General features: G+C 37.7%; 2 protein-coding genes and 6 non-coding genes across 8 annotated transcripts; 6 read left to right on the top strand and 2 right to left on the bottom strand.

The window, feature by feature from the left end:
• Positions 1-925: 925 nt before the first annotated feature.
• LOC145898062 (ATP-binding cassette sub-family C member 4-like) lies at positions 926-10685 on the bottom strand. Its single transcript, XM_082986503.1, has 29 exons — positions 10624-10685; positions 9332-9442; positions 8657-8777; positions 8307-8516; positions 8148-8237; positions 7915-8078; positions 7736-7861; positions 7539-7677; positions 7322-7432; positions 7073-7249; positions 6914-7012; positions 6664-6855; positions 5878-6090; positions 5747-5815; positions 5463-5555; positions 4656-4828; positions 4478-4599; positions 4269-4415; positions 4119-4198; positions 3766-3916; positions 3543-3662; positions 3091-3308; positions 2767-2961; positions 2530-2688; positions 2363-2452; positions 1667-1839; positions 1350-1455; positions 1094-1269; positions 926-1043 (listed from the first exon to the last, which is right to left on the bottom strand). Exons 1-29 carry the CDS (start codon positions 10683-10685, stop codon positions 926-928), a joined length of 4005 nt encoding a protein of 1334 aa, XP_082842629.1.
• Trnat-ggu (transfer RNA threonine (anticodon GGU)) lies at positions 5105-5178 on the bottom strand. The gene has a single exon. It is a non-coding gene; the product is annotated as a tRNA-Thr (tRNA).
• Positions 10686-17959: 7274 nt separating the features above from the next.
• LOC145899024 (solute carrier family 2, facilitated glucose transporter member 5-like) lies at positions 17960-21849 on the top strand. Its single transcript, XM_082987735.1, has 10 exons — positions 17960-18094; positions 18601-18732; positions 18842-19109; positions 19191-19312; positions 19366-19536; positions 19599-19696; positions 19888-20059; positions 20333-20496; positions 20565-20709; positions 20984-21849. Exons 1-10 carry the CDS (start codon positions 18053-18055, stop codon positions 21110-21112), a joined length of 1443 nt encoding a protein of 480 aa, XP_082843861.1. The 5' UTR covers positions 17960-18052; the 3' UTR covers positions 21113-21849.
• A 291-nt stretch (positions 21850-22140) lies between these two features.
• On the top strand, positions 22141-22214 carry Trnai-aau (transfer RNA isoleucine (anticodon AAU)). Its single transcript has one exon. It is a non-coding gene; the product is annotated as a tRNA-Ile (tRNA).
• A 625-nt stretch (positions 22215-22839) lies between these two features.
• On the top strand, positions 22840-22911 carry Trnae-uuc (transfer RNA glutamic acid (anticodon UUC)). The gene has a single exon. It is a non-coding gene; the product is annotated as a tRNA-Glu (tRNA).
• A 5-nt stretch (positions 22912-22916) lies between these two features.
• Positions 22917-22987, top strand: Trnag-gcc (transfer RNA glycine (anticodon GCC)). Its single transcript has one exon. It is a non-coding gene; the product is annotated as a tRNA-Gly (tRNA).
• Positions 22988-23227: 240 nt separating this feature from the next.
• Trnai-aau (transfer RNA isoleucine (anticodon AAU)) lies at positions 23228-23301 on the top strand. The gene has a single exon. It is a non-coding gene; the product is annotated as a tRNA-Ile (tRNA).
• A 7-nt stretch (positions 23302-23308) lies between these two features.
• Positions 23309-23381, top strand: Trnaf-gaa (transfer RNA phenylalanine (anticodon GAA)). Its single transcript has one exon. It is a non-coding gene; the product is annotated as a tRNA-Phe (tRNA).
• Positions 23382-23898: the final 517 nt, after the last annotated feature.

Genomic DNA, 23898 nt, shown 5'->3' with positions numbered 1-23898 from the left:
TCAGAGAATAAAGCGAATACAGTATCGAACCCAAATTCTAGGACATTACGGGACGAAAAAGCACAAAACAACTAAAATACAGTGGGACATAAATCAATAGCATGCATCAGACACTGATCGAACGGCCAAACATGGGAAACAAGAGTTAAAAATAGTTTTTTGATTAATTATACTTTTGCCCCCTTCCAATTGATATGGTGGTCGGTGTCGAGCATATGGGCACAGAGGGCAGATTTTTTGGGTTTCATATTGTGTACGGCTGACTTGTGTTCTTCAACACGGGACGTCAAACTACGTTTGGCCAATGTAAACAGTGTTGCAATCGTATCAGGATGTTTGTTAAAAACCGGTCGCATGGAAGCATAGAATTTAACGATCTTTTCTAAGGTCTAAAAAGGTTTCATGGAAATTTTACTCCAAGTGAATGTTTGTGTTGGTTTGGAAGTAGTAAGAAGGGTGCATTAGGTGCAAAAGACAAACAGGATGAAAATAATTGTATTTTCGAGATTAAAATAGCATTTAATCCCAAAATTAACTCCGGCCTCCCGCGTAGCTGGCGGAAATTCTACCACTGAACCACCAATGCTAAGCTCCCCAAGCCAGAGTCGAACCCTAGGTAAAAGCCAGACCACTAGAAAAATTCACTGCCGCCACTGGATCAAGTTAATTAAACCACATATTCAGTGTTTGCTGTCTTTAGATTCTCCGACCTTATATTGTGTGCACAGTCGACTTAACAGCTTAGTTAGTTATTGCACTGATGATGAGCACAGCCATATTCGAAATATCTGAAAAAATATTGGTCGTGTAGGCTTTCGCTTTCTTATTTAAAGTTTCAAAAAAGTTCAATAAACAAATATTACAAACAGAGAGACAACTTTATTTTTCTGACAAAATTTCTTTAAATTGTAGAAGATCAGTAGTTTCACAAATGGAAAGACAGGTAAACAACCAGACATGGAGACACAATTCTGTTGTTGGAGGAAAAAGCAATTTTATGTTGAACTGTATACTGCTCTTCAGTGATATCTTTTCTTGTAGATCTAATAGCATTTGTACATGAACAGTTATACAAAAAAACAACATCAAGTACTTTGAGAATAAATTATTTGCAAAGTTTAAATAACAAAAAACCTGTTCAGCTGCCTTTCTAAGTGAATTTTTTTCCACTTCACCAAAGGCGTCAACCATTTTACTGAAGGCGCTTTGCACGTCAGAAAGAAGTATGTGAGGTTCGTCAAATTCAATCAAGCGCCCATGTTGCATAAACTGAAAAAGAAAATATTCGAAAAGGGCATTTAAAATGTCGCAACATATAAAACAAATTTTAAAAACGTTGCTTAACTCACCATGACTCGATCACAATCGATGACAGTATTAATACGATGCGCAACTGTAATAACGGTGCAATCTTTGAATGTTTCGCGAATAGTTTCCTGAATTAATTTGTCTGTCCTGCAAAATACTAAGCATTAGTATTTTATAATACGATAATAAGGTTATTTATTATACGAAACCGGATAAATACATATGTATGCACAGATTATTGTGTCAAAAGAAACGAAAGGAATTTTCAAAATTTGGTCAGTGTTTATGAATGTTCAAACACGGAACTAGCTTTGTGCCGATTGTCGCCTACCATCCTGACCCGTTAAGTTTGACATACCGAATGTCAACGTTGGCTGTAGCCTCATCAATTGCAAGAATTTTGTTTTTCTTTAAAATTGCTCTTGCAAGACAAAGAAGTTGTCGCTGCCCTACGCTGAAGTTGGAGCCCGATTCGGCCAATTCAATCTTTAACTTTTGCGAAAATTTTTCGATGACTTCTTTCATCTGCACCTGAAAGTGAGGAACGATGAGTGATTAAAGGAGAGATTAACAAATGTTCGTCATTCGAAGTGTTTCTTCGGCGAAACTAGGAGGTTCACATTTCGTCATTTATTCGGTTTCACCCGAATATGATTTTAATTTGGTCAAAACCCAAAATTATTGTTTTTATGCAATTATATAACTGTACCGCTTACACTAATTTACGACCATAGATATTAGCGAAGTAAGTGTTAACGCAGAAACAGTTACAGTGGCTGAATCAGTTTACACATATACAATAACAGTAATAATGAAATTTTTTACTTTGATAGAATTAATGTGTAGTTTTAGTGTTTATGTTTAAAACGTTGGTTAGAAAACTAGCTGCACCCACACATTGTATGATTTCTAATTTCCTTTGAGATAATTGCAGGTAATAAAGTTTATTTTTTACAAGAAAAATTGTGGTTGGCTTTAAACCGTGAGTAAGTTTCCGTTAACATGCTGTTGGATAAGCGACCTTAAAATTCCCTTTTAGCTGTGTTTAAAATACCTTTTCCAAAGTTGACCAAAGTTCCTCATCAGTGTAGGCATTAAACGGATCTAAGTTATTTCGCAGCGTTCCAGCAAACAAAACCGGGTCCTAAAAATCAACAATGTTGTAAGCTTCTAGGGAACAAGTTTACAGAAAAAAAGTTGAGCTTTGCACACATGTTCTACCTGAGGAATGGCAGAAATAGATGAGCGAAGTTCAGTCAGTCCAAGTTTGGAAATGTCAACGTCATCAATCTTCATTTGGCCCGAGGTGAGCTCGTTTAAACGAAACAAACAGGAGATAAACGAGCTTTTTCCTGCTCCTGTTCTCCCAACGAGGCCAATCTAATATTGCAGCAATTGAAAAAGTTTTGTGGCTTTATGAAATCATGAGCGGGGCCGAAGTAAGTTAATTATGTTTACCTTTTCTTTGGGATTAATTGTTGCTGTTATGTCCCGGAGGATATCTGGACCTCCTTTGTAATGAGCAAATGAAACCTTGTTCCATTCGATTTTTCCATGTGATGGCCAGTTAGGGCGTGTCTGAATGTCAGAAACAAAATGTGGAGATTCTGGGGAAATTTTGTGATATTGTTGAATCCGTTCAACTGACGTCATCTGAAAAACTTGAATGTCGATGATTCTGAACGTATCAGAAAAAAAAGTCTAAAAGTTTTCATAACAAAGATCCGTGCTGGAGCAAAAGTGGCAACTGTAAAATTTTTTCATTCAAAAATGGCAACCTACCTGATTTTCAATATCCGCGCTCAACCTCACGCACCATTGGAGCATACCCATTAATTGCATAGCGTATATCACCACAAGTCCAACTTCACCAGAATCAACGTGAGTTAGATTGCTTGTAAGTATTGAGAGAAAAACCACAGCAGCAATGTAGAGAGTGCTGATGAGATCAATTCGTAAACCAAACCACCGGACGCCACTAATGAAGTTATACCATGCACCTACAACAATAACTGAATCTCTTGTGGTTCCTATTGGTTAAAAGTTCATTCTTAATTGTTCCTGTTTGTAATGTCAAACCCAATTGTGTTTCAATAAATCTACTCGTGACAAGACGTCAATGTAAATTTCTGTCTGTGACTAAACAAAGAAATTGAAAACCCTATTTTAGAAGAAAGTATTGCTGAACATTATTCTTCAAAAGTACGCGATACTAGTTTATTAAACACTCTTACGACTGTGTAAATCTTGTAATGTGTGAAACCTCTTCTCAAATGTATGATGCATTTTAAATGCTCTAATCGTTGTTAATCCTTGTAAAGTTGCAGAAAGGAGGGCAAACACCGGACTTCTGTCTACATTAGGTGGACAAAAATGCTTTTATCAACTGTTTTTACAAAATTAAGTTGCTGTTTAAGATTCCAATAATTATTCAACAAAACAGATATCGGTACTTACTCATTCCTTCAATACGTTTTATCTCCCTGGAAGACTTTATGTAATATCGACGCATCCATACAAAGTAAATCACCAAAGGCAAAACCGGAATAATAGTAAAGTAGTTAATAGAGGCAGAGACAACCACCGTGGACAAAACAAGACCAAAAGTCTGCAACAAGTTGGAAAATATATTGACACAATGAGTTTTGACCGCTAGATAGCCGCCTTTGTCCAAAAAAAGACAGATAATTTTGAAACAAGTTTGAACAAAATTACACTTTTACATTTACATGTAGATACATGCTGTCTATTTATCTTAATTGTAATTCCATACGGTAAAACAAATTTCCAAAATACGTTTTTTTACGTACAAACAGGAATTCAAGATAAAGCCAAGGAAGGAGTTCATCCACTTGACCCATGTCTTTGGAAAATCGGTTTAAAATTCGCCCTAAAACACAATTTAGTTCAGTGCAAGCTAATCTTCTGAAAAAAGAAGCTTGTTTTTTTTTTCAGGTTACCAACGGGATTGGTATCAAAAAATCGTATAGGCGCATGAAGCACTGTTTTCAACATTTTTTCGTGCATAATACGTCCTGAGACAACACAATGATATTGTTGCGTCATGTTCCGAAACAGTACTGTAACGAAGAGGCTTGCAGTCAAATCTAAAAAAAGGAGACATGTAGGCCTACTGTCTTTTGCCGTTTCAAGTTACTTTCTATCTTACAGCACAAAATGTTAATGTAGTAAAAATCGTTAAATTTTGCTGCAGAACTTGTTGAGTTTTCAATTGTAACATTGGTAAGAGTTGACGTCCGATTAAAATAAATATCATCAGACTTGGTGGACCTAAAATGTCGTCATCAAAATATAACAGTTTTAAAAACGATAAACGGCCGTGTTACCAGACAGAAATCCACCAATCACAAAGCACGTATAAAGCTTGATGAACGGGAATGAGAAAAATCAACAGGGTCAATGTAAACTTGTTGTGTGTCCAATATTTTATGTAAGGTTTCCATCCAACGCTCCCTTGTGCTTTGGTTTCCTCCTTCGCAACAGTTACCACGTAATCGACCTTAAAATGCAATGTATATTTTGCTGTTGTTATCAAGCAATCTACGGTTGGTTCTCTACCTCATTTTTTCCTTTGCCATCGCTACTTTCGAGAACTTTTTTATTTGTGGCATCACTACCTATACAACATTTATTTTTTAACGTGTATTGTAAATTTAAAAATTAAATAAAACATAATCTTTAAATGATAAGGTTCACAGGCTTCGCAGCCAAGGCATTGCAGCCAAGCTGGATCAGCCACTTTTCCCGACAAGTCGGAGCGAGATCTGAAAAATCAAGCTCCCGGTGAGGTTTGAACTCACGACCCTGGGCTAACCAGGCCCAACGCTCTACCAACTGAGCTACAGGAGCTCAGTGGCTTCACGGGGTATATTGTGGCCAAGGTACACTGGTGGGCAAGCGCACAACTTGTCAGGCGACCTTCACATGCGTAGAGGATCTCCACCACCGTAATCAGATCCAGCTTGGCTGCAATGCCTTGGCTGCGAAGCCTGTGAACCTTATGATCGGAATATTAGAGCTGTGATCGCCAAATATAAAGGGCCTGCGCAGTGGGGCGATCCCGCCTTGCTATGCGTTAGCATGGCATTACTTCTGCGTAATCTTTAAATGAATTTACTTTGCAAAGTTGAAACGGAATTGTTTTTTTGGTGGTGTTCAGCTTTCAGTAAAGCGACAAAATTAGTGTCAAGCAATTCTTCGTATGAGCCAAGTCCAGCCATTGCTCCCTGTAAAGAATGAACATAAATCAGATGCACTAAACTGATTTCGATGATATCGATTTTATAACCTTACTGAGTCAAAGTTAAAAATACGCCTCCTTTTCGGTTTTAGAACAGAAACTTGCCTTCACTAACATTTACCTTTGCACCAGCTTAGCACAAGCCAAATATGCCAGCATATGTAGTAATTATATTACCTCATTCAAAATCAAGATATTGTCCGCGTCTTTCAAAAACAAAAGCTGATGCGTCACTAGAACTCTCATCTGAAATAAATAAAGTTATAAAACATATCCAAAATAAATCGCAATTCGCACACAAACCAAACCTTATTTTTCATGAAGCCACAAATGCATGAATGAAAAAGATGGTTAGCAACCTTCCCATCAACCGCACTTAGTGGATCGTCGAGCAAAATAATATCGGTGTGTTTTCTGTAAGCGGCTCGAGCAAGATTTATTCTGGCTTTCTGACCACCGCTTAAAGTCACCCCGCGTTCACCTACGAGGGTTTCGTCTCCGTTATTAAGGGATTCGATATCCTACACATGGAGTACTTTTTATTATATATATTTAGGCATTTTAAAGAAGTGGGCGGTTTTCCACCAACTCCATTACAAACCTGGACCAAGACTATTTATAGAAAGTTCAACGTGTGTACATAACAGCAAATTTATTGGAAGAAAAACACATTATGATTTGCATCCTTTTTTCTGTATTATAGAAGTATTATTTGCTAATAAAACATCAGACTATATACGTCACGTTAATTGTGCCAGAAGGACAGTTTGTTGAAATAAAATATTATTCCTTGAATTTTGCAATTTCTTCATTATACTTGTTTTATACAAATGTTCTGTAAATTGGCCACAAGTCGGGTCAGTGCGTCAAGACAAGTTATCTATACCATAGAGCAGTACTTCCCAAACTATTTTGCTCGCGACCCTTCGTATTTAAAATCATCTAATTCGGAGATGTTCCTCGACAGCAAATCGACTGAAAAACTTCATGTGACCCAGCATACGTGTCTGGTAGAGTGGTTTTTAAAGTACTCGATTTACACGTTCTTGTGTGTCAAAGTAGGGTGTTCTAAGCGACCCACAAAATTGACTCACCTTCCTCAAATCGCACGAGTCGATGACTTGGTTGTAACGATCGACATCGTATGTTTCTCCGAAAAGAATATTTTCCTTGAATGAACCAGAGAATACCCAAGGGATTTGGCCAACGTACGCAATACGTCCTTTCACTTCGATATTACCCGATTTTGGTTGCAGTTCACGGAGAATTGCACTTAGAAGTGAAGACTAAAAGAGCAAATTAAAAGCAACTGACCTTTTGTAACATTGTTTTCACCTAACTCACTTTTCCGGAGCCAACAGGTCCAATGACTGCAAGTAGCGATGACTTTTCAGTTGTGAAGTCAATATCTCTCAAACCATTGCCTTTCCTGGCGTTGTTGTTCTACATATGTCGGTATTGATTATCTTATTCATATAAACACATTTGATAATTTTGCTGTACCGTTTTAGTATTTTCGTAATCATCAGGTTCGAAAGCAATGTTAACGTCATCCCAAGTAGCAGTTACATTTTTAAATATGATTTTTGGAAAGCATTCCTTTTGGTGTTCCATGGAAAGTTTTTCTTCACTGGCATTTGCTTCAACCGACGGCGGAAGTTCGTCAAGACGCAAAAATTTCTTTTTCAGCAAGCGTTTATAAACGGCATACAAAATTAGCAATCGAATGCAGCTGTTAGAACAAGCTCTTACCTCAATTCTTCGCAAACTGACTTTGGTTTCTGCAGCTTTTTCAATTGCCATTGAGAAATACACGCCCACAGGGATTTTCAAAGCGTTAAACCACCCAAGAGCAGAAAACACCTTTAACGAAAACTTTCTGTTGGTAACAAGTGGAACATCTCACCCAGTAAGGATTTTTTACCTTTTTTTGGTAATGAAGCAATTAAAATTTGATAAATCACTTTACCTTCGACGAAGACAGTTGTCCTCCTAGTCGGACATACACGAGAAACGTTAGAAGAGCGATTAGCTTTGGAACAACAAAGGTCATCATGTTGTTTCCACCCTTCAGAAGAGCAGCGTTGAAAATATTTTTAATTTCTTGCCTACAAACAATTAAATATTTTCAAGAATTGATCAAAATTGCTTGATATTACAACTAACGTCCTGATTTGGTTGTTTATATTTTCGTACGGAATTTCCCACGCGTACATTTTCACGACTCTCATGGCTGAAAATATTTCGCTCAGCATTCTAACCCGTTTGTCCGTTTCCAACGCAGTCTTAGTCCTGCGATACTGAATTAAAATATGTTTTGAAAGCTTTCTTTACACCGACCACACCTTATTTTTCCAAACAAACGACCGAAAATTCCTTGGCTAAATATACCGACTGCAAACACAGCCATCCCTACTAGTGATGAAACCCCAATATCTTGCCAAAGCAAAACTGTGACGACCACGATCATCAAAGGCGAAATCCAAACGTAATGCAAGAAGTGAAACAACTGAAAAAGGACCAGTCAACAAATCAATCCTTTTGATAAAATGTCATCACCCGAACAAATATGACTTACATAATCAAAGCGAATTACGTCAGTGGCTCCAAGATTAACAATCTGTCCAGTAGTTGTACTTGCAAGTGCACGTTGACTCAGTAACAAGGTCTTTAATGGAAGCAAAATGTTATTGCATTTTAAACTTTAACAGACACTTCTATGTTAATAGATTCTTACTTTTTTGTACATAAGTGCGCAGGTTGCAACACGTAAATGCCAGCCAAGAATTGCACAATGTTGGAAGTACCACTGATGGAGAATTGGGGAAAAAATTGACACAATAGTAATACCGGCGGCAGACCAATATGCCTCGCTGAGAGAGGCCTGGTTTTCAAAATACCTCAGAAAACTGGCCAATAAAAATGGACTTAAAATAGAGAAAGCCTCCTAGTAAATAAACATCATACTGTTAATGGCACTATATAAAATCTGGATGTTATGGATGCCTGTCTTAAGTAATCCGAAATTTTTTTTATTTAAAGTTAAAATTGAATTTAGTCCTTGTCTCAATGTACGTCACAGTTTACCCTAATTAACGCCAGAAACCCAAGAAGAAGCCACTGCGATCCATAGGTTTTTATTGCTGCTCGAATTAAACTTGGACTTTTGTCTTCAAGTTTACCAAACTGTTTTTCAAAATTCCAATTTCTGCAAAGAAAAGATATATGTATTAACACCAACATAGTTATTATATTAGGGGAGAAAAAAAAACACTAACCTATAAAAAAACGTGTGTCATGTCTTGCCATAAGGACGTGCAGTTTTTCTATCTGCAAGTCCTATTTGCTCCAATGAAAAAGTATAGCTTTTGCCAATTTAACTTTATTCAGTAACAACGCTGTCTCACCAACTATTTGAATTCTACAACTTAAACTTGGCAAACCAACTATCTGATTGGGTAAAGATGGTTTTTGTTATCACCCGCAAAGGGTTTTCCGACCAGCCAGGAACACAAAAAAATTAGATTATTTTCTCCGTGACTGGAAATATCGGCATTCTGCTTAACTCGAAGTGTGGTGAAACATTTATAGGCAGTTCACAAAAATTTGACCTATATTTTTTCCTGCAGTATGGGATACATCGTCGTAACTTTTTCGAATTGTTCATTCTTTAATTTGAATTGAAATGGGTTGTAAATCCTTGAGATATATAATAATGTTGCAAATATTTTATGCCTTTCCCCATCATTGGCTAAATATTACCTTTCAAGTTTTTCACATATCCCAAAAGACTTGTCCTGCTCTCTAATGTCAAGTAGGTCATCTTCGTTTAACTCGCGTCTGTTTCCTTTGGTAAACAATTCATTCATCCACCTGCAAATACAACGCAAAAAATTTTGAAATACACAATCAATTCCCCCCTCTTAAGTGCATCTGACATGGTCATGGCAACTTTGTGTTAACTAAAGGTACATCTACAACAAACATATTTTTTTCGGTTCTACCTCAAATAAAAATTGAGAAAAAAAAACCGAAGAGTAGCGGCGACCAAAAAGCGCAAACATTTTTCGCTGTAGCGAGTTTACGCCAAACAAGGCGCTCGCGTCAAAAATGCATTGTTTATATAAAGAAGGCGCCTTATTGCAGATATCGAATAGTTTCAAACATACGAAAATTCACAAATTCCATAACCTCAAAGGTCAGGACAAGGTTTTACATCATGCAAAAATATGTCACTGTGACGTCCCAAATTTTTGGAAGAGCAGAGGGTATATAAGCAACGACATTTCTCTGTACTTCGATAAGACGCGGAGGGTGCGCTTCTTTGCTCAGTGGCATTACATGACGTAATTTTGGGTGTGATGTCATAACTTTAACCTCATCTTTGTGTTGACTTTAATTTGATGATTCCAACATTTCTGATTACGAACTCTATTGCTAAAAATACATTAGTACATTAGGTGAATTGTGGCGAATTATTCAAATCATTTCTGATGCGAACTTGTAGGCAACGCCACTGCCAGACAAAAATTGGTACTATGACAGAACAACTGTGTTGCATAATCAGCTAATTTGGTAGTTTTTTTTGGGGGTCTTTGCTAGCCTCAAATTCCCATTACTTATATCTTATGCTGTGAGTGGACAAAACGACAATGCTCAATTGACGGTTTGTGTCTGTCGAGTTTTAAAAAGTCCAGGCATTACGTTAGCGATCATAAATGCTTTAACCATTAGAACACCCAGTATCAGTAACTATTTTTTATTATTACTCAACTGACTTAATAGGTCGAAACAGTGGCCATCTGTCTGCAGATCAACGACTAAATCGCCTTCTATGACGTCACGTAACAATAGTCTCGCTTTCGCACGATTTCGTTCGCAACGTATTAAACTTTGATCAGCTGTATCTCAGAAACTAGTGGCCGTATCAAGCTTTTTTCGCCAAAAATGTTTTGAAATTACGACCATATCTTAGATTAATTATCAATATGTTTTATTTTTCCGTGTCTCATGCACTTTAAATGAAAAGGAGAGCATCAAAGTAGTATACTTGCCAAAATGTTATCACAGAGAAAAAATTCTTTAGTTTAAATGGACGCTGCTTGTCTACAGACATACTGGTGCAATATATTATTGCGCTTTTCAGGATATTTCAGAAAGCACTAATATACCTGTAATTGACAATCATGCGTTTATTTATGTGTATAATTATTGTTTATCATTTTAGTAGTACCAAAGAGTTGTTACTACTTTGGTAGTACTTGTTGAAATCATGAAACAATCACAACTGACGCTTTGCTTTTTTGTGTGTCATTTGAGAGGAAAGGAAGTCGTCCGTGCACTACAGTAATTTTGCCAATACGAGCACAGCAATAAATTCGAATCTTGATATTACGTATGGAATAAACTAAGGTAAGTTAAACGGAAAAGAATTTTTATCTTTGACATTTTTATTGTGAAATATGTTTGTTTACAATGCATAGAGAAAGATAAAAAGCTGCTTTACAAGAGAGGCAAAAATTTAGGCATAACGTACAAGCGCGTTAATATTTGCAAACATTCGTTGCCTCTCAAATACCACAGTACTATACGCAACTTGCTAGAATGCAAAGTCAAACTGTTCGAATCTTCAAACACCAGCATACTATTCCACCAAAACTGACTTTTCAGAAAATTGACCGCCTGACTTTTCAGAAAATTGACCGCCTGCATTCAGTCAATTAAGTAGAGATAGTCACGCTTTGCGATCAAGCGAAGATAAATCGCCAGTCATCCCCACAAAAAAGGAACTTTTACACAGACAGTAAGCCACCTTACACTAAAGGCCTTGTCAATTCGCCTTCTCTTTATATTTATCCACAAACGAGCTCAACTTGCAAAAGAATGTGTCAGATTTGTTACTTTAATAAACACAGACAATTGTAGCCACATGTACAATCAATTTTCATTCAATTAGCGTAGCGCAAGGACCTGAAATTGCACACTAGCAATACTGGATTTACCTTGTAAAGAACGTTATCTACGCACAGTATATACTAGCAAACGATCTAACGCACAAAGCATTTTCACCGAAATAATGTGTAATCTGTGGCAAAAACTTGTATGTATGGCCAGAATTAGAACCATTGTCGAAGAAAACAAACCTTCGATAGTAAAACGTTAATCGGTACCGATCAGAGCAGTTTTTCTCAACGTTTGATTGTTTCTGGCCAATATATAGTACTTCACAAAGCCTGTGCCATTTGTAAATCATAAAAAAAGCTCAGATGACGTGCAACCATGCATGAACTTGTTATGGGGAGCGGAACTGTTCTTGTCAACAGTAAATTGTGATCGCATCCCTGATACTATCTTTGCTCGCGTACCTGGGGCGCCTTAGGGCATTGTGGAGAATTGTCTTTGTTCTAAAAATGGTTCTGAATATTCGTATTCGGTAAATCTCCGCAGAATTGTTTCCTGTTGTACCTTGCGCCGACATTTTGCTCTATGTTACAGTCGTATATTGAAGTGGGTGTAATCTTCGAAAAATGACGTTAAAGAAACGTATTTTGTATTAGTTCATAGTGAGACGCCATCATTGCTGTGTCGTCATTTACAGTTTCCCTGAAATCTGAAACATACATAGGCTACGTACGATTCCGCTCCAAATCAAAATGAATCAATTGATCAAGCAATTTGAATTGCGCGGAATAGGATAATATGCTAATCATTCTTAAGCAAACGTTTAGAACACTTGTCTTATTAAACTTACCCAGTCTTCCAATTTACGTAGATACAATATTATTTAAGCGTATAATTACATGAAACCAGGCAGGCAACGTTAAAGCTTAATCCTTTTACATCAGCAGTGTATGTGGAAAGTGTAGATAATAGAATCTCGAATGTCAGACAGACATGCAAAAGCGAACGAAGGTTGGCGAGAGAAAATGACAGGACCGGGAAGTGAGTGTTTAGCCTTGCGGAGCACTCAGAATTCAATGTACTGGAAATTGTACAAAAAGAGAACGAAAGATTTTGTAACTTTAAAATCCTTGCATTTGAGTCGGATTAAAACGGGTTTTTACCAAACTTCCAGCTACCAATGATTTTTATTAAAGTTGGTTTTCTCGTCGGTGATTTAAATGATTTTGTTATTTCTCAACGCCAAGTAGGTACGAATAATGGAGTTGGGTAGTATAAAATGTTAATTACGTGAGCTTAATTGCCAAAAATTTGATTATAAGGTCAGGCGACACGTAATAAGGAGGCGTAATAATATGTTATTTACTTCAGTTGCGCTATATAGCATACCAAATGCCTCGTCATGATTGCAACATTTATATCGACCCGATAAAACGTAATTTGGCTTAAAGAGCACAAGGCAGATGTTAAAGAAGAAACTATTCAAGCAAAACGGTGGTCGTTGTATATTATAAATTAATTCTCTGTCCAATACTTCGATGATGAAATACGATGGTGAAATAATTTCGGCCATTTTTCGTGATTTTGCCCATGACAATTCACAATTTTTTATTCCCGTAGTTTGAACGAATGTCTCTATAGTTATGGATGCCTTCGATTGATTCATGTCCAGCTGCGTTTGTTAGGCACTTCTGTAATCTTTCCTCGAGCAATTTCTTTTTGCAACTGTGTTTGTTTTTACTTTCTAACGAAGCCTAGTCGTTCCTGCAAACGAACAGATCAGTAATTCGTGATTGTATTTGTTGGGGTTTGCACAATAAGTTATACAAAGTTACAGAAACTTGCATATAATTACATTCAGTCGGTTAGTGCCGCAATATACATGAATGTAATGTTTTTTTGCAAATATGCATGAATTAAAAGCGCCTCCACCACTGCCACCTTTGCTCTAAGTAGCATATGAAACAAGTCGAAAAATATTCTATCGCAGTAAAATGTGAAAAAGAGAAATATCTTCACGCGAAATTTGATTCGACCGATGTCTACCCAGCACCTGCACCTTTTTGGTCGTAAAAGAACACGGATCAGATTGGATTTTGTGAGGGTTAGATGCTCTCCCAAATGGTCTAGTGGTCAGGATTCCTGGCTTTCACCCAGGCGGCCAGGGTTCGATGTTGGCAGAGCGTTAGACTGAAGATCTAAAAGTCCCTGGTTTAATCCTGGGTCGAGGCACTTCTAACGATTTTGTAAGAGCTAAGTCATTATTTCATTTGAGTTGTAAGCTGTAGCCCACGAACACAATCACTTTTCACTCAATAGGGATCGGGCACTCTTCACTTGGTCTGAGATCGCGCACTCTTCACTTATGTGGGAATCGGTCACATCTGTTGAGAAAAATGACTAAGTGTGGTTCAGTTGGTCGAGTAAGGACGTATTACTTTAAACCCAAGTGAGAAGTTTCTTGATTAAGCATTTGTCACTAGATGGTATAAAGTAGTTATGGCTGTGAAGACTTTCGGTTTATTCACTTTAATTGCGTTAGAAAGTTGGAGCAGCACAGTAATAAATTGCGATTTAAGTGGAGTGCAGGTTTGGTGTTTTGATTAGCGTAAAGTTAGAAATTGTATGTACAGTCTTTTATTGTAGATCTTTGTGTAAAGAAGTAATTTTAGAGTATAAAATTGTGGTTTATTTTTCTGTTCAATTAGGTTATCAAAATACTGACAAATTACGAGGTTATATTCTTTTAAAAACTAATCGCATGAAGTTCCAGCGTTATAAGAACACGTGCTATTAGCTTTGCTAACGCCACTTGTAATGTCTGCAGTTAAAAATGTTTTCAAGTATGTAGGCGACCGCTACATGACCGCGCTGTGAAGACAAGGCTGTTAAACTCCCTCTGTCTGACGCCGCTTTATCCAAAAAGATATTACCTCCGTTCAAAAGTTTGCAGTGGAATTTCGCTCGTCGCATTGACATCCATTGTTGGGGTATTCAGTAGTCATAAGCAAAAATCCTCAAATTGGTGCAGTTCTTCTGTGAGCATAATTTTAAAAGATGACAATTGGATCATTCAATACACATAAGTTTCGCTTACCTTGCATCGGCAGTACTTCAAGTATTTTTAGATGCCTTTGTAGATTGGACCCCGCTAAAAAACTAACAACCAAAATGAAATAAAATGAGAAGCAACAAATAAAAATACAAAACATATTTAGTACTCACACTTTTTTGCAATGATCGCATGCAGGTTGTTTATTGCAAGAGGACATGTGGTATTAAAATGTTCTTTCCTCTAAAATCTAGCATTAAACATAAAACACGCAAACGGCCGTTTTCTCCCAGGTGGTTTATCCATAATTTAAAACAAACCTTTTGTAAAAACTTTCATTAATATTACTTTCTTACTGTACATACAATTTCTAACTTTAAACTATTCAAAATACTAACTTTCAAGTCCCCTGCAACTGCAATCTATTACTGCTGTGCGCTGTTCCAACTTTCTAACGCAATTGAACAAACCGAAAGCCTTCACAGCCACAACCCCTTTGTACCATTTAGAGACAAATGTTCATTAAAAATGCTTCTCACTTGCGTTCAAGGTAATACGTCCTTACTCGACCAACTCATGCACCAACTGAACCACTCTAAGCCTTTTTTCTACAAGATGCGACCGATCCCCACATAAGTGAAGAGTGCCCGATCCCTAATGAGTGAAGAGTGCCCATGTAGTGTGGAGGTGCAACAAGTCGTATTTCGTTCCTTTTTCAAGTGGTCAAATTTTTGCCAAACACGAAAATGCCATTGTGCAAGAAAAGATAATAAGCGTGTAATTAAAGGCTTGTTTGCCTTCTGGACAACGCAAATATACCAAAGGTTGCAGAAAGCTGTTGTTTACTTGTTGATGTTAGTTAAGTACCGGTGGAATGAATCTTACTTGAGGTTTCATGATAAGAGCCTTTAGGTAATCCGGAAGTGACGCTTTCGATTATCTCTAGGATTAGAATAATCGGAACAAGCTTCGAAGATGTATTTCATAATACGTGGTCTCAAGTCGCGCTTTTTATCGTAAACTCTCCCGACCCTCTGGAATTCAACTAGTCGCAGTGACACCAGGTTGCAAAACATCCGGCACACCTTACTAATCAGCGAAGCCATTGAATCGAGACAAATACCCACGTTTCTTGATTTTGTTTACAGTTTCTTCGGCGGAAGCAACATGGGAACACTTGTGTTGCTTGGAGATTTGACTATTGAACCTACCAGAGCCACTGTCTTTCATTGAGGGTCGTTTTCATGTGGGTTTTATCCTGGTTTGTGGATTTTATTCCCCCTTATTTGCAGGTGAGTTTCGATATTCGTAAAAGTAATTTAGTATACTTATAATGAAAATATACTTTGGAAGTCAAACATTTTATTCTTGGTTTTGCCGAGAGAAAGGAGCAGTTAGCTGAAAAAAATGTGCTTTACAAAAAGGGGAATTATTATTTATACTCTTTTATGACTTCAGTTTATTATGCAGGTTGCTCTTGATCCCTACTCAATGACAATCAGATTGGGAGTTCAATCTTGTTTCTTATCTTTCAGCTGGTTTCCTTGCAGAAGGTCTAATGCCCTTTGTATATAAGTGGGTGAAATAAATACACATATAACAAACATGTATCTGGTCCTTACTTCCCGATCACAGCTATCGTATCGAGATCGTTAGGATTACAGGTTTCACAGCCCAGACGTTGCAGCGTAACTGGATTAGTCACACATTGTTCAAACAATTTATTATTCTAAAAGCATATGAATCAATAATGGTCAAATGAAGGTTTGCAATTATTTTATTTTACTGGAAGGCAAATAGATTACTAATTAATTCATTAGAGCACTGCCATGTTTTGTTCTGAATCCTATCCTAAACTTGTATTGCAAGCGTCAGCATCCATATCTGCTTTGTCGTGGATGCGCAATAATATTTCGAGTTATATATATGTATATATATATACGCAAATATTCATAGGCAAAGCTTTCCAACGATATCCAAATACTGAACAAAACATATTAATGTTCGAATATGAATATGATAGAATAATATTGCAGGTGAATATTTTTTCTTCCTATTTGTGACCGGAACAGTGTTGCTGTAGTGCGACTTTCTGTATCGCCTTTTTTCTATTTCGCGCGTCACCAAACACGGCCTTTATATATTTTTTGTAATCGCTTGACAGGTAAGGATAATCATAGTATTGCTATATTAAATCACTTCAAGGCTTTTTTTGTTATCAACTGCAAGTGGCGTTTGGTTATTTTTTAATAATTTTGCAATTATTCGGACAAGGTGTTGTGTTACAAACTTCTTGATGACGATGCAGACCACCCAGTACAAACTTCATTACGTACTGAACTTTTATAACAACCTCTTGATCTGCTCTGCTTTCCATCGCCACAAATTGCTGAATAACTACCGAACTTATCCTACATATTTCAACGGTAATTCACCGGGCAACGATTAGCATTGCACGAGCGAGATTAAGACGAATAGCTAGAACACCATTCAATGTTGTATTCTGAATAGCTCGCTGGTACTGGTACAAAACATGCCCTAATTTTCGAGGTATACAAATTATTAGGTACTTAAGGATGTTTACACATCATCGCACATTCAGCTATGTATTTTAACATTTGTTATAGTGGTAAAAATAACCTGTACTGTGCATTCGCAAAGACAAGGGGTGTGATATATGTTGTTTTACCTTTCTTGTATTATATCTAGAGAGATTTGGAAACATAACACATTCTCACGCAGCTATTAAATACACTTTGTTTAAATCACACCTTGTTGCCAGTGTATTATACACATATTAGTAGGCGAGTGGCCCAGCTTTTCTGATAACTTGTAATATAAACCAGTAACGACATGCTTGACTGTGCAAATAATGGTTTCTTGGTGTGAAACCTTTTAACATATATTGATAGAAATACACAAAATTTATTGTAACTTTTCTCCAAGCTTAAATAAATTTGTTAATGACAGACATAATTACCGATGAATCTTTTTCATTGCATATAATTTACACCGTGCGTCAAACAATGGCTTATTCTGTTTAACAAAAGTCCGCATATTCGTTACAATCCCGAGCGTGGAAAACATTTTGCACGGCTGCGTGAACTAAAGAAGATATTTTGCACGGTTGGGAAGTAGCGCGTGCTTATTGCGCAAGGCGCTTATAGCGATTCCGTTTGCAGGACGAGTATATTTAACTATGTATGCACCAGGCTCAGCAAGATAGTGATCAACGAAAATGTAACTTAAAATTATTTTTTTTCAACCACTGCAGCATTATGTTCAGTTTTGTAACCTAATCGAGGAAGGGGTGGCTATTGCACCGTTTGCCCATGGTTCTAGTTGATTGATCAGTAGCAGTCTTACGGAATTGCAGTGACATAGGCTTTACCAAAACAGTTTTGTCAAGCATGTTTGTTACCATTATTACCCTCAACTATTTGACCGTTTCGTTACTATGTTAGCTACAATTAAGTGTATTTTCTTTGTAGGTATTCTTGACAACCTGTCTTGCACTGCAAAGAAACCAAATGGATACGACGTCTGATACATCTGAGCAACAGGAAATAACAGTAAGAGAACTACTAGTTACGCTCGACAAAATTATCATGAAAAACATGTTTTAGATTTAGAAATAACTTTCATGCTGGTTTGGTATCTGGGTTTTCGTCAATGCAGTTTAATGTTAAATATGTGCAAAAAAACATAATATTGGCGAGCTGCAGACAGGGTGTGTATATACACGCACTGTTTCGATCTGTACTCAGTATAGGGTACACAACAGATCGACGTCTACTGGAACGATACCACAAAGTGGAATGTAGTGTGCCTGCTGGTTTAGAAGCTAGCACAGTGCCACTTCAACAGCTGCACTGATGAGACCTTACAGGACGAAACAGTGCGTGTACACACCCTGTCTGCAGCTCGCCAAGTTTAATGTTTATAATATATCACCATTGCTGGTTATTTATACCCTAAAAGCATTCGATTGAGGTTGACATGAATAAGATTCAAAACACAACAAAAATGTTTCAATGTGCTTTTGTGGTGTATATGTATATTTCTAATGTTTTGCCAGGAAAATTCTTGGTTAGGAGCATTTTCATTGCTAATATGCGGATCTACGTCATTCTACATCATTGGTGTGCATTTTACTGTTCTGGGGCCAATCATACCAATATTACAGGATATTTACAATTCAACGTATCAGGTTAAACATTTTCCCATTTTGTGTTTTATTGAGCTAAACTCTATTTACTGTCAAGAATAAAGTAATTTTCAAGATAACAAAAAGTCATTACCCCTGAATTTTATTTTAGAATCGCAATGGAGTTTTTCTGCCAATGGGAACTTGGCTGCTTTTACTTTCGCTGACACTTTCTATGATGATCGTGGGAGCATTCATTGGGGGAAGCACCATGAAAATTATGCTGACTTTCATGTCTAGACTTCATGTTCTCCAACTGTCCCACGTTTTAAACATACTTGGCTGCTTGACTGTTGCTTTGATTGGAGGTTTGACAGGATCATACGAGGCAATAATTATTGGACGTTTAATAATCGGAATACCCATTGGTATGTTCTACGGTAAGTTGTAATATTGATATGTTCAATTGTGCCAGAAGGACAAAATAATAAAATAATTACTAATATGTATCACTAACACAGCCCTTATTCCATTGGTGATGGTCGAATTGAGCTGCAAAAGCAAGCAAGGAATTTGGCAAGGCAGTGCGTCCATTGCTGTGGCGTTTGGACTCTTCTGTGGACCAGTTTTGGCTCATCCCAAGGTACAAGATGCAACAAAACTGAAACTTTTGTTCCTCTAGGTTTGTTTTTCTAGACGTTAGGAACAGCGGAGCTTTGGCCTGTCGCTGTCTCTTTTGTGTGTATTGTGTCCGTTGTATTCCTCATAGCGAGTCTTTGGATTCCGGAAACACCTTTTTATTTTGTTCGCGGAGAAAGAATGGAGCAAGCCATTGAATCCTTGAAAAAATTAAGAAACGGAAATATGGTTCGTACATGTGCACTTTAATTATATTCCAAATCAGTTTGTGCAGTATTTTATTTTTTTAGGTTAGTTTGAAAAAGGAATTGAGCGAAATTGTGACGGAAGTCAACAGAAGCACGACAGTGGTCTCTGTCAAAAAAATGTTATCAAAAAGGCAATACAGGTAATGCATTACAAAGATCAGGTCAAAGTCAATATTCCTGTTTATTCCTGTCAATTTGTAATTAACATTAACATATTTTTTGCTCTAGTGGATATATGTTCTTTAAAACAATACTTATGTTTATGTTTTGTATGTCGATCACTTGACGCAATTCTTTACACCCCAAATAACCGTAAATGACAAATTTGCAGGAGGCAACTGATAGCAGTAACGGGCGTGTACGTCGGTTTTCAGTTAACCGGCATAAACCACATGCTATTTTACACGGATCAGCTGTTTCTTCGTGCCAACATACCCACGGAACACGTAACCAGCGCCAGTGTTGGAGTTTACGGAATACAGTTTCTGTTCGGATTAGTTGGAGTAAGCTGCGCTGTTCGCAACATATTGCTTGGATTTAGAAAGTTGATTTTTGCTGCTCTTCTTGACTCGACTTGTTCTGATTTCCGAAATTTTTTATTGTGTTGATACTGTATTAGAAAAAAAGTATTTAAAAAAAATATATTTAAAAATCAATACGTTTACAACATAAACATGTATGAAACTAATATCACTATGCAACCGGTGATATGTGTTTGTATAAAATTACAATCATTGAAATACCTCATGTCCTCCACAACATTTGACACATTTCAGCCTAAACTGGTTGATCGCTTCGGAAGCCTCAGAGTAAACAAAGCCTCAACATCCACAATGATATTCGCCCTAACTCTATTCACCATAAGTCAAGCAGCAAATGCTAAAGCACCAGACGTCATGCCCTACATTGCTATTGTCGCTGTTGCCATTTATTTAGTTGGGTATGTGACTTTTGTGAATACGACTGATACGTAGTTCAAAAAATATACGAAGATTTGTTTTTATTCAGCTTCTTTGCGGGGACCCAACTTGCTACTTTGGTTCTTCTTGGGGAATTAACAACTGAACCAACACGTCCAACAGCACTAGCACTCGGATCTATCCCATTTTGGACCTTATCATGGACCATTGGATTTATTCCTCCGTATTTGGTGGTAAAACGAAATGTTTTGCTGATACTCATAGCTTTCCGTTAAGTTCCTCTCTGGGGTTTTCCACCTGGTTACATATCTAACCAAATGACACAGACCACAAAGTCACCATATTGTGTAATTTTTTGCCTGCAATGCTGGCTATAGACCATCATGAGTCAACAAACTGTAGTTATACGAGATCTGCTAACTCGCACAAATAGTGGGAAAGGATATCCAATACAAACAATTACAAGCGAATAATGACTTAGTCATATAAACTTGCTTGTTTTTGTAGGCTGGACTCGGGGATTACGCAATGACAATATGGATCGGAGCTTCAATTTTGTTCCTGCTTTTTCAGTTTTTTTACTTGCCTGATACAAAAGGAAAAACAGCTGACGAAATTCAAGCTCATTTTATGTAGAGTTTGTGAGGCGACATACTTGCGTTGCGTGCGTTTAAATTGTACCCAATTCCAACATTCTTCGATTGAACCACACTTAGATTTTAGTGTAGTTAATTAGCATAGTCTCCCGCCGCGTGTATATGTTTCCTGTCGTGTTGTTGCTGCCCCGTGTCTTCGCCACTCTACGTCAAATATCTGACCTGTGCAGTCACCTCCAAAACCGCAGCAAGGAACTTTGAAGTAACATCCTATATGTGGACAGAAACCTGATATTCTGGGCAGAAAAAAGAAGCGCCTTAATCTGCATTACCGGGTAATTAGACTTTGTGTTTGCAGTCAAAATTTAACTACGGGTCGAACGAGGTCATTTAACTCATGGAATTTTAGGCAAAATAGTCCGCATGTTTTATGCGAACGTCTGTTTGCAATTGACACTCGCTGCTATACAGCTATATTTAAAAAAATAAATAAAAAGTTCTTGCAACGCCTATACATTGCATAGGGCTGGCCATATAACCAAGAATGGATCCACCGGCCCCTCGTCAGCGTCTACGCTCAATTTGTCCCCCGCAATTTTTTCACTGAGGTTAACGAAAATGAAATGATTCAATAGAATATGCACGTAGCCGTTGTGAAGTTATCTGATGTGTATTGATTTTATTTTTTGGATTTATTGTATGTCATTGAAGAAATGCCCTACACTTTGTGCCATTGCACCGTGCTTGACCAAGTCGCCGTGCAGTTAAATAAACGCATCACTAGACTTCTGTGTGCAATTATGTACAAGTCACAGTTAGTTTTTTTCTTTTGTTGGCGACACGTCCAGCGCTCTTCCGTGCTGCGAATCCATCAAATAGAGTGATTTTAGCCTGTTTGTCTTCTTCACTCATTGCACCTTCCTTACCACTTCAAAGAGGGAACACGCGGTTGGAAAAACAGTTTCAAAGGGATTAATTCTATTTCAGAAAAGATAACACTCCTCAAGAAGTAACCTCTTCACATATATTCTCTGAATGCAATCTCAAATAGAAGATGGCTTTACGTGCGGCCGGTTAGCTCAGTTGGTTAGAGCGTTGTGCTAATAACGCAAATGTCGCGGGTTCGAGCCCCGTACTGGCCACCGACGCGCCTCGATAGCTCAATTGGGAGCGTTAGACTGAAGATCTAAAGGTCGCTGGTTCAATCCGGGGTCGAGGCAGTTCCAAGCCTTTTTTTTTAGGGAAAATAATATTGTGCAAGCGGCTATAGATTCCCCATGTTTTGTTTGACAAACGATGCTGGAAATGTCGACATCGAATGTGACGACATACCATAGTAGGTTTTGTTTGATCGAGACCTTCTTAGATTTTTTGTATACCCAATGAAAAGAGAACAAATGCAAATCGAATCTATAGCTGTGTCGCAATTGTGGAGGATCTTTTTTATGTGAACCACAACAAGTAAGAAGAAAAACTCACAAATACTTTTTATGCAATAATTTTATAGGAATTGATGGTGAATCCAAGCGCCTCGACTATTGCCACCTGTGCTCTTAGTAGCATATGAAACAAGTCGAAAAGAGCATTTCATCGCTGTCAAATGTGAAAATGAGAAATATCCAATGAAGTTCCTTCAACCGAAATTGGAGTCGGACGATTTCTATCCAGCATCTGCACCTTTTCTGTCGCACAAGAACACGGACCAGATTGGTTTTTGCTAGGCTAAACTAGGATATTGATCAATACTGCTATGATCTTTTGAGGCCCTCCCAAATGGTCTAGTGGTCAGGATTCCTGGCTTTCACCCAGGCGGCCCGGGTTCGATTCACGATTTGGGAAGCTTAGCATTGGTGGTTCAGTGGTAGAATTCTCGCCTGCCACGCGGGAGGCCCGGGTTCGATTCCCGACCAATGCAAATTTGAAGTTTGTTTTGTTGAATTCAATGCTGTTTTAATATCGAAGATACAGTGATTTCAGCCTGTTTGTCTTCTTCACCCATTGCAACTTCCTTGCCACTTCAAAGAGGGAACACGCGGTTGGAAAAACAGTTTCAAAGGGATTAATTTTGTTTCAGAAAAGATAACACTCCTCAAGAAGTAACCTCTTCACATATATTCTCTGAATGCAATCTCAAATAGAAGATGGTTTTACGTGCGGCCGGTTAGCTCAGTTGGTTAGAGCGTTGTGCTAATAACGCAAATGTCGCGGGTTCGAGCCCCATACTGGCCACCGATGCGCCTCGATAGCTCAGTTGGGAGAGCGTTAGACTGAAGATCTAAAGGTCTCTGGTTCAATCCCGGGTCGAGGCATTTCCAAGCTTTTTTTAGAGCGAAAATAATATTGTGCCAGCGACTATAGATTCCCCATGTTTTGTTTGACAAACGATGCTGGAAATGTCGACATCGAATGTGACGACATACCATAGTAGGTTTTGTTTGATCGAGACCTTCTTAGATTTTTTGTATACCCAATGAAAAGAGAACGATTACAAATCGAATCTATAGCTGTGTCGCAATTGTGGAGGATCTTTTTTATGTGAACCACAACAAGTAAGAAGAAAAACTCACAAATACTTTTTTTGCAATAATTTTATAGGAATTGATGGTGAATCCAAGCGCCTCGACCATTGCCACCTGTGCTCTTAGTAGCATATGAAACAAGTCGAAAAGAGCATTTCATCGCTGTCAAATGTGAAAATGAGAATTATCCGATGAAGTTCCTTCAACCGAAATTGGAGTCGGACGATTTCTATCCAGCATCTGCACCTTTTCTGTGGCACAAGAACACTGACCAGATTGGTTTTTGCTAGGCTAAACTAGGATATTG

The sequence above is a fragment of the Ascidia mentula genome, chromosome 4 (assembly GCF_947561715.1).
Source record: "Ascidia mentula chromosome 4, kaAscMent1.1, whole genome shotgun sequence".
Lineage (NCBI taxonomy): Eukaryota > Metazoa > Chordata > Ascidiacea > Phlebobranchia > Ascidiidae > Ascidia > Ascidia mentula.
This window is presented reverse-complemented; position numbering and strand designations above follow the sequence as displayed.

What these genes read in the sequence shown, in the direction of transcription:
- LOC145899024 (XM_082987735.1), top strand. Translation starts at nt 18,053, where the DNA reads ATGGATACGACGTCTGATACATCTGAGCAACAGGAAATAACA. An exon ending in TTCTGTTCGGATTAGTTGGA is followed by an intron (nt 20,060 to 20,332) that starts GTAAGCTGCGCT and finishes GACACATTTCAG; the next exon opens with CCTAAACTGGTTGATCGCTT. An exon ending in TTATTCCTCCGTATTTGGTG is followed by an intron (nt 20,710 to 20,983) that starts GTAAAACGAAAT and finishes TTGTTTTTGTAG; the next exon opens with GCTGGACTCGGGGATTACGC.
- LOC145898062 (XM_082986503.1), bottom strand. Translation starts at nt 10,685, where the DNA reads ATGTCTGTAGACAAGCAGCGTCCATTTAAACTAAAGAATTTTTTCTCT. An exon ending in ATAAACAACCAAATCAGGAC is followed by an intron (nt 7,678 to 7,735) that starts GTTAGTTGTAAT and finishes AATTGTTTGTAG; the next exon opens with GCAAGAAATTAAAAATATTT. An exon ending in ACCACCAAAAAAACAATTCC is followed by an intron (nt 4,829 to 5,462) that starts GTTTCAACTTTG and finishes TTGCATTTTAAG; the next exon opens with GTCGATTACGTGGTAACTGT.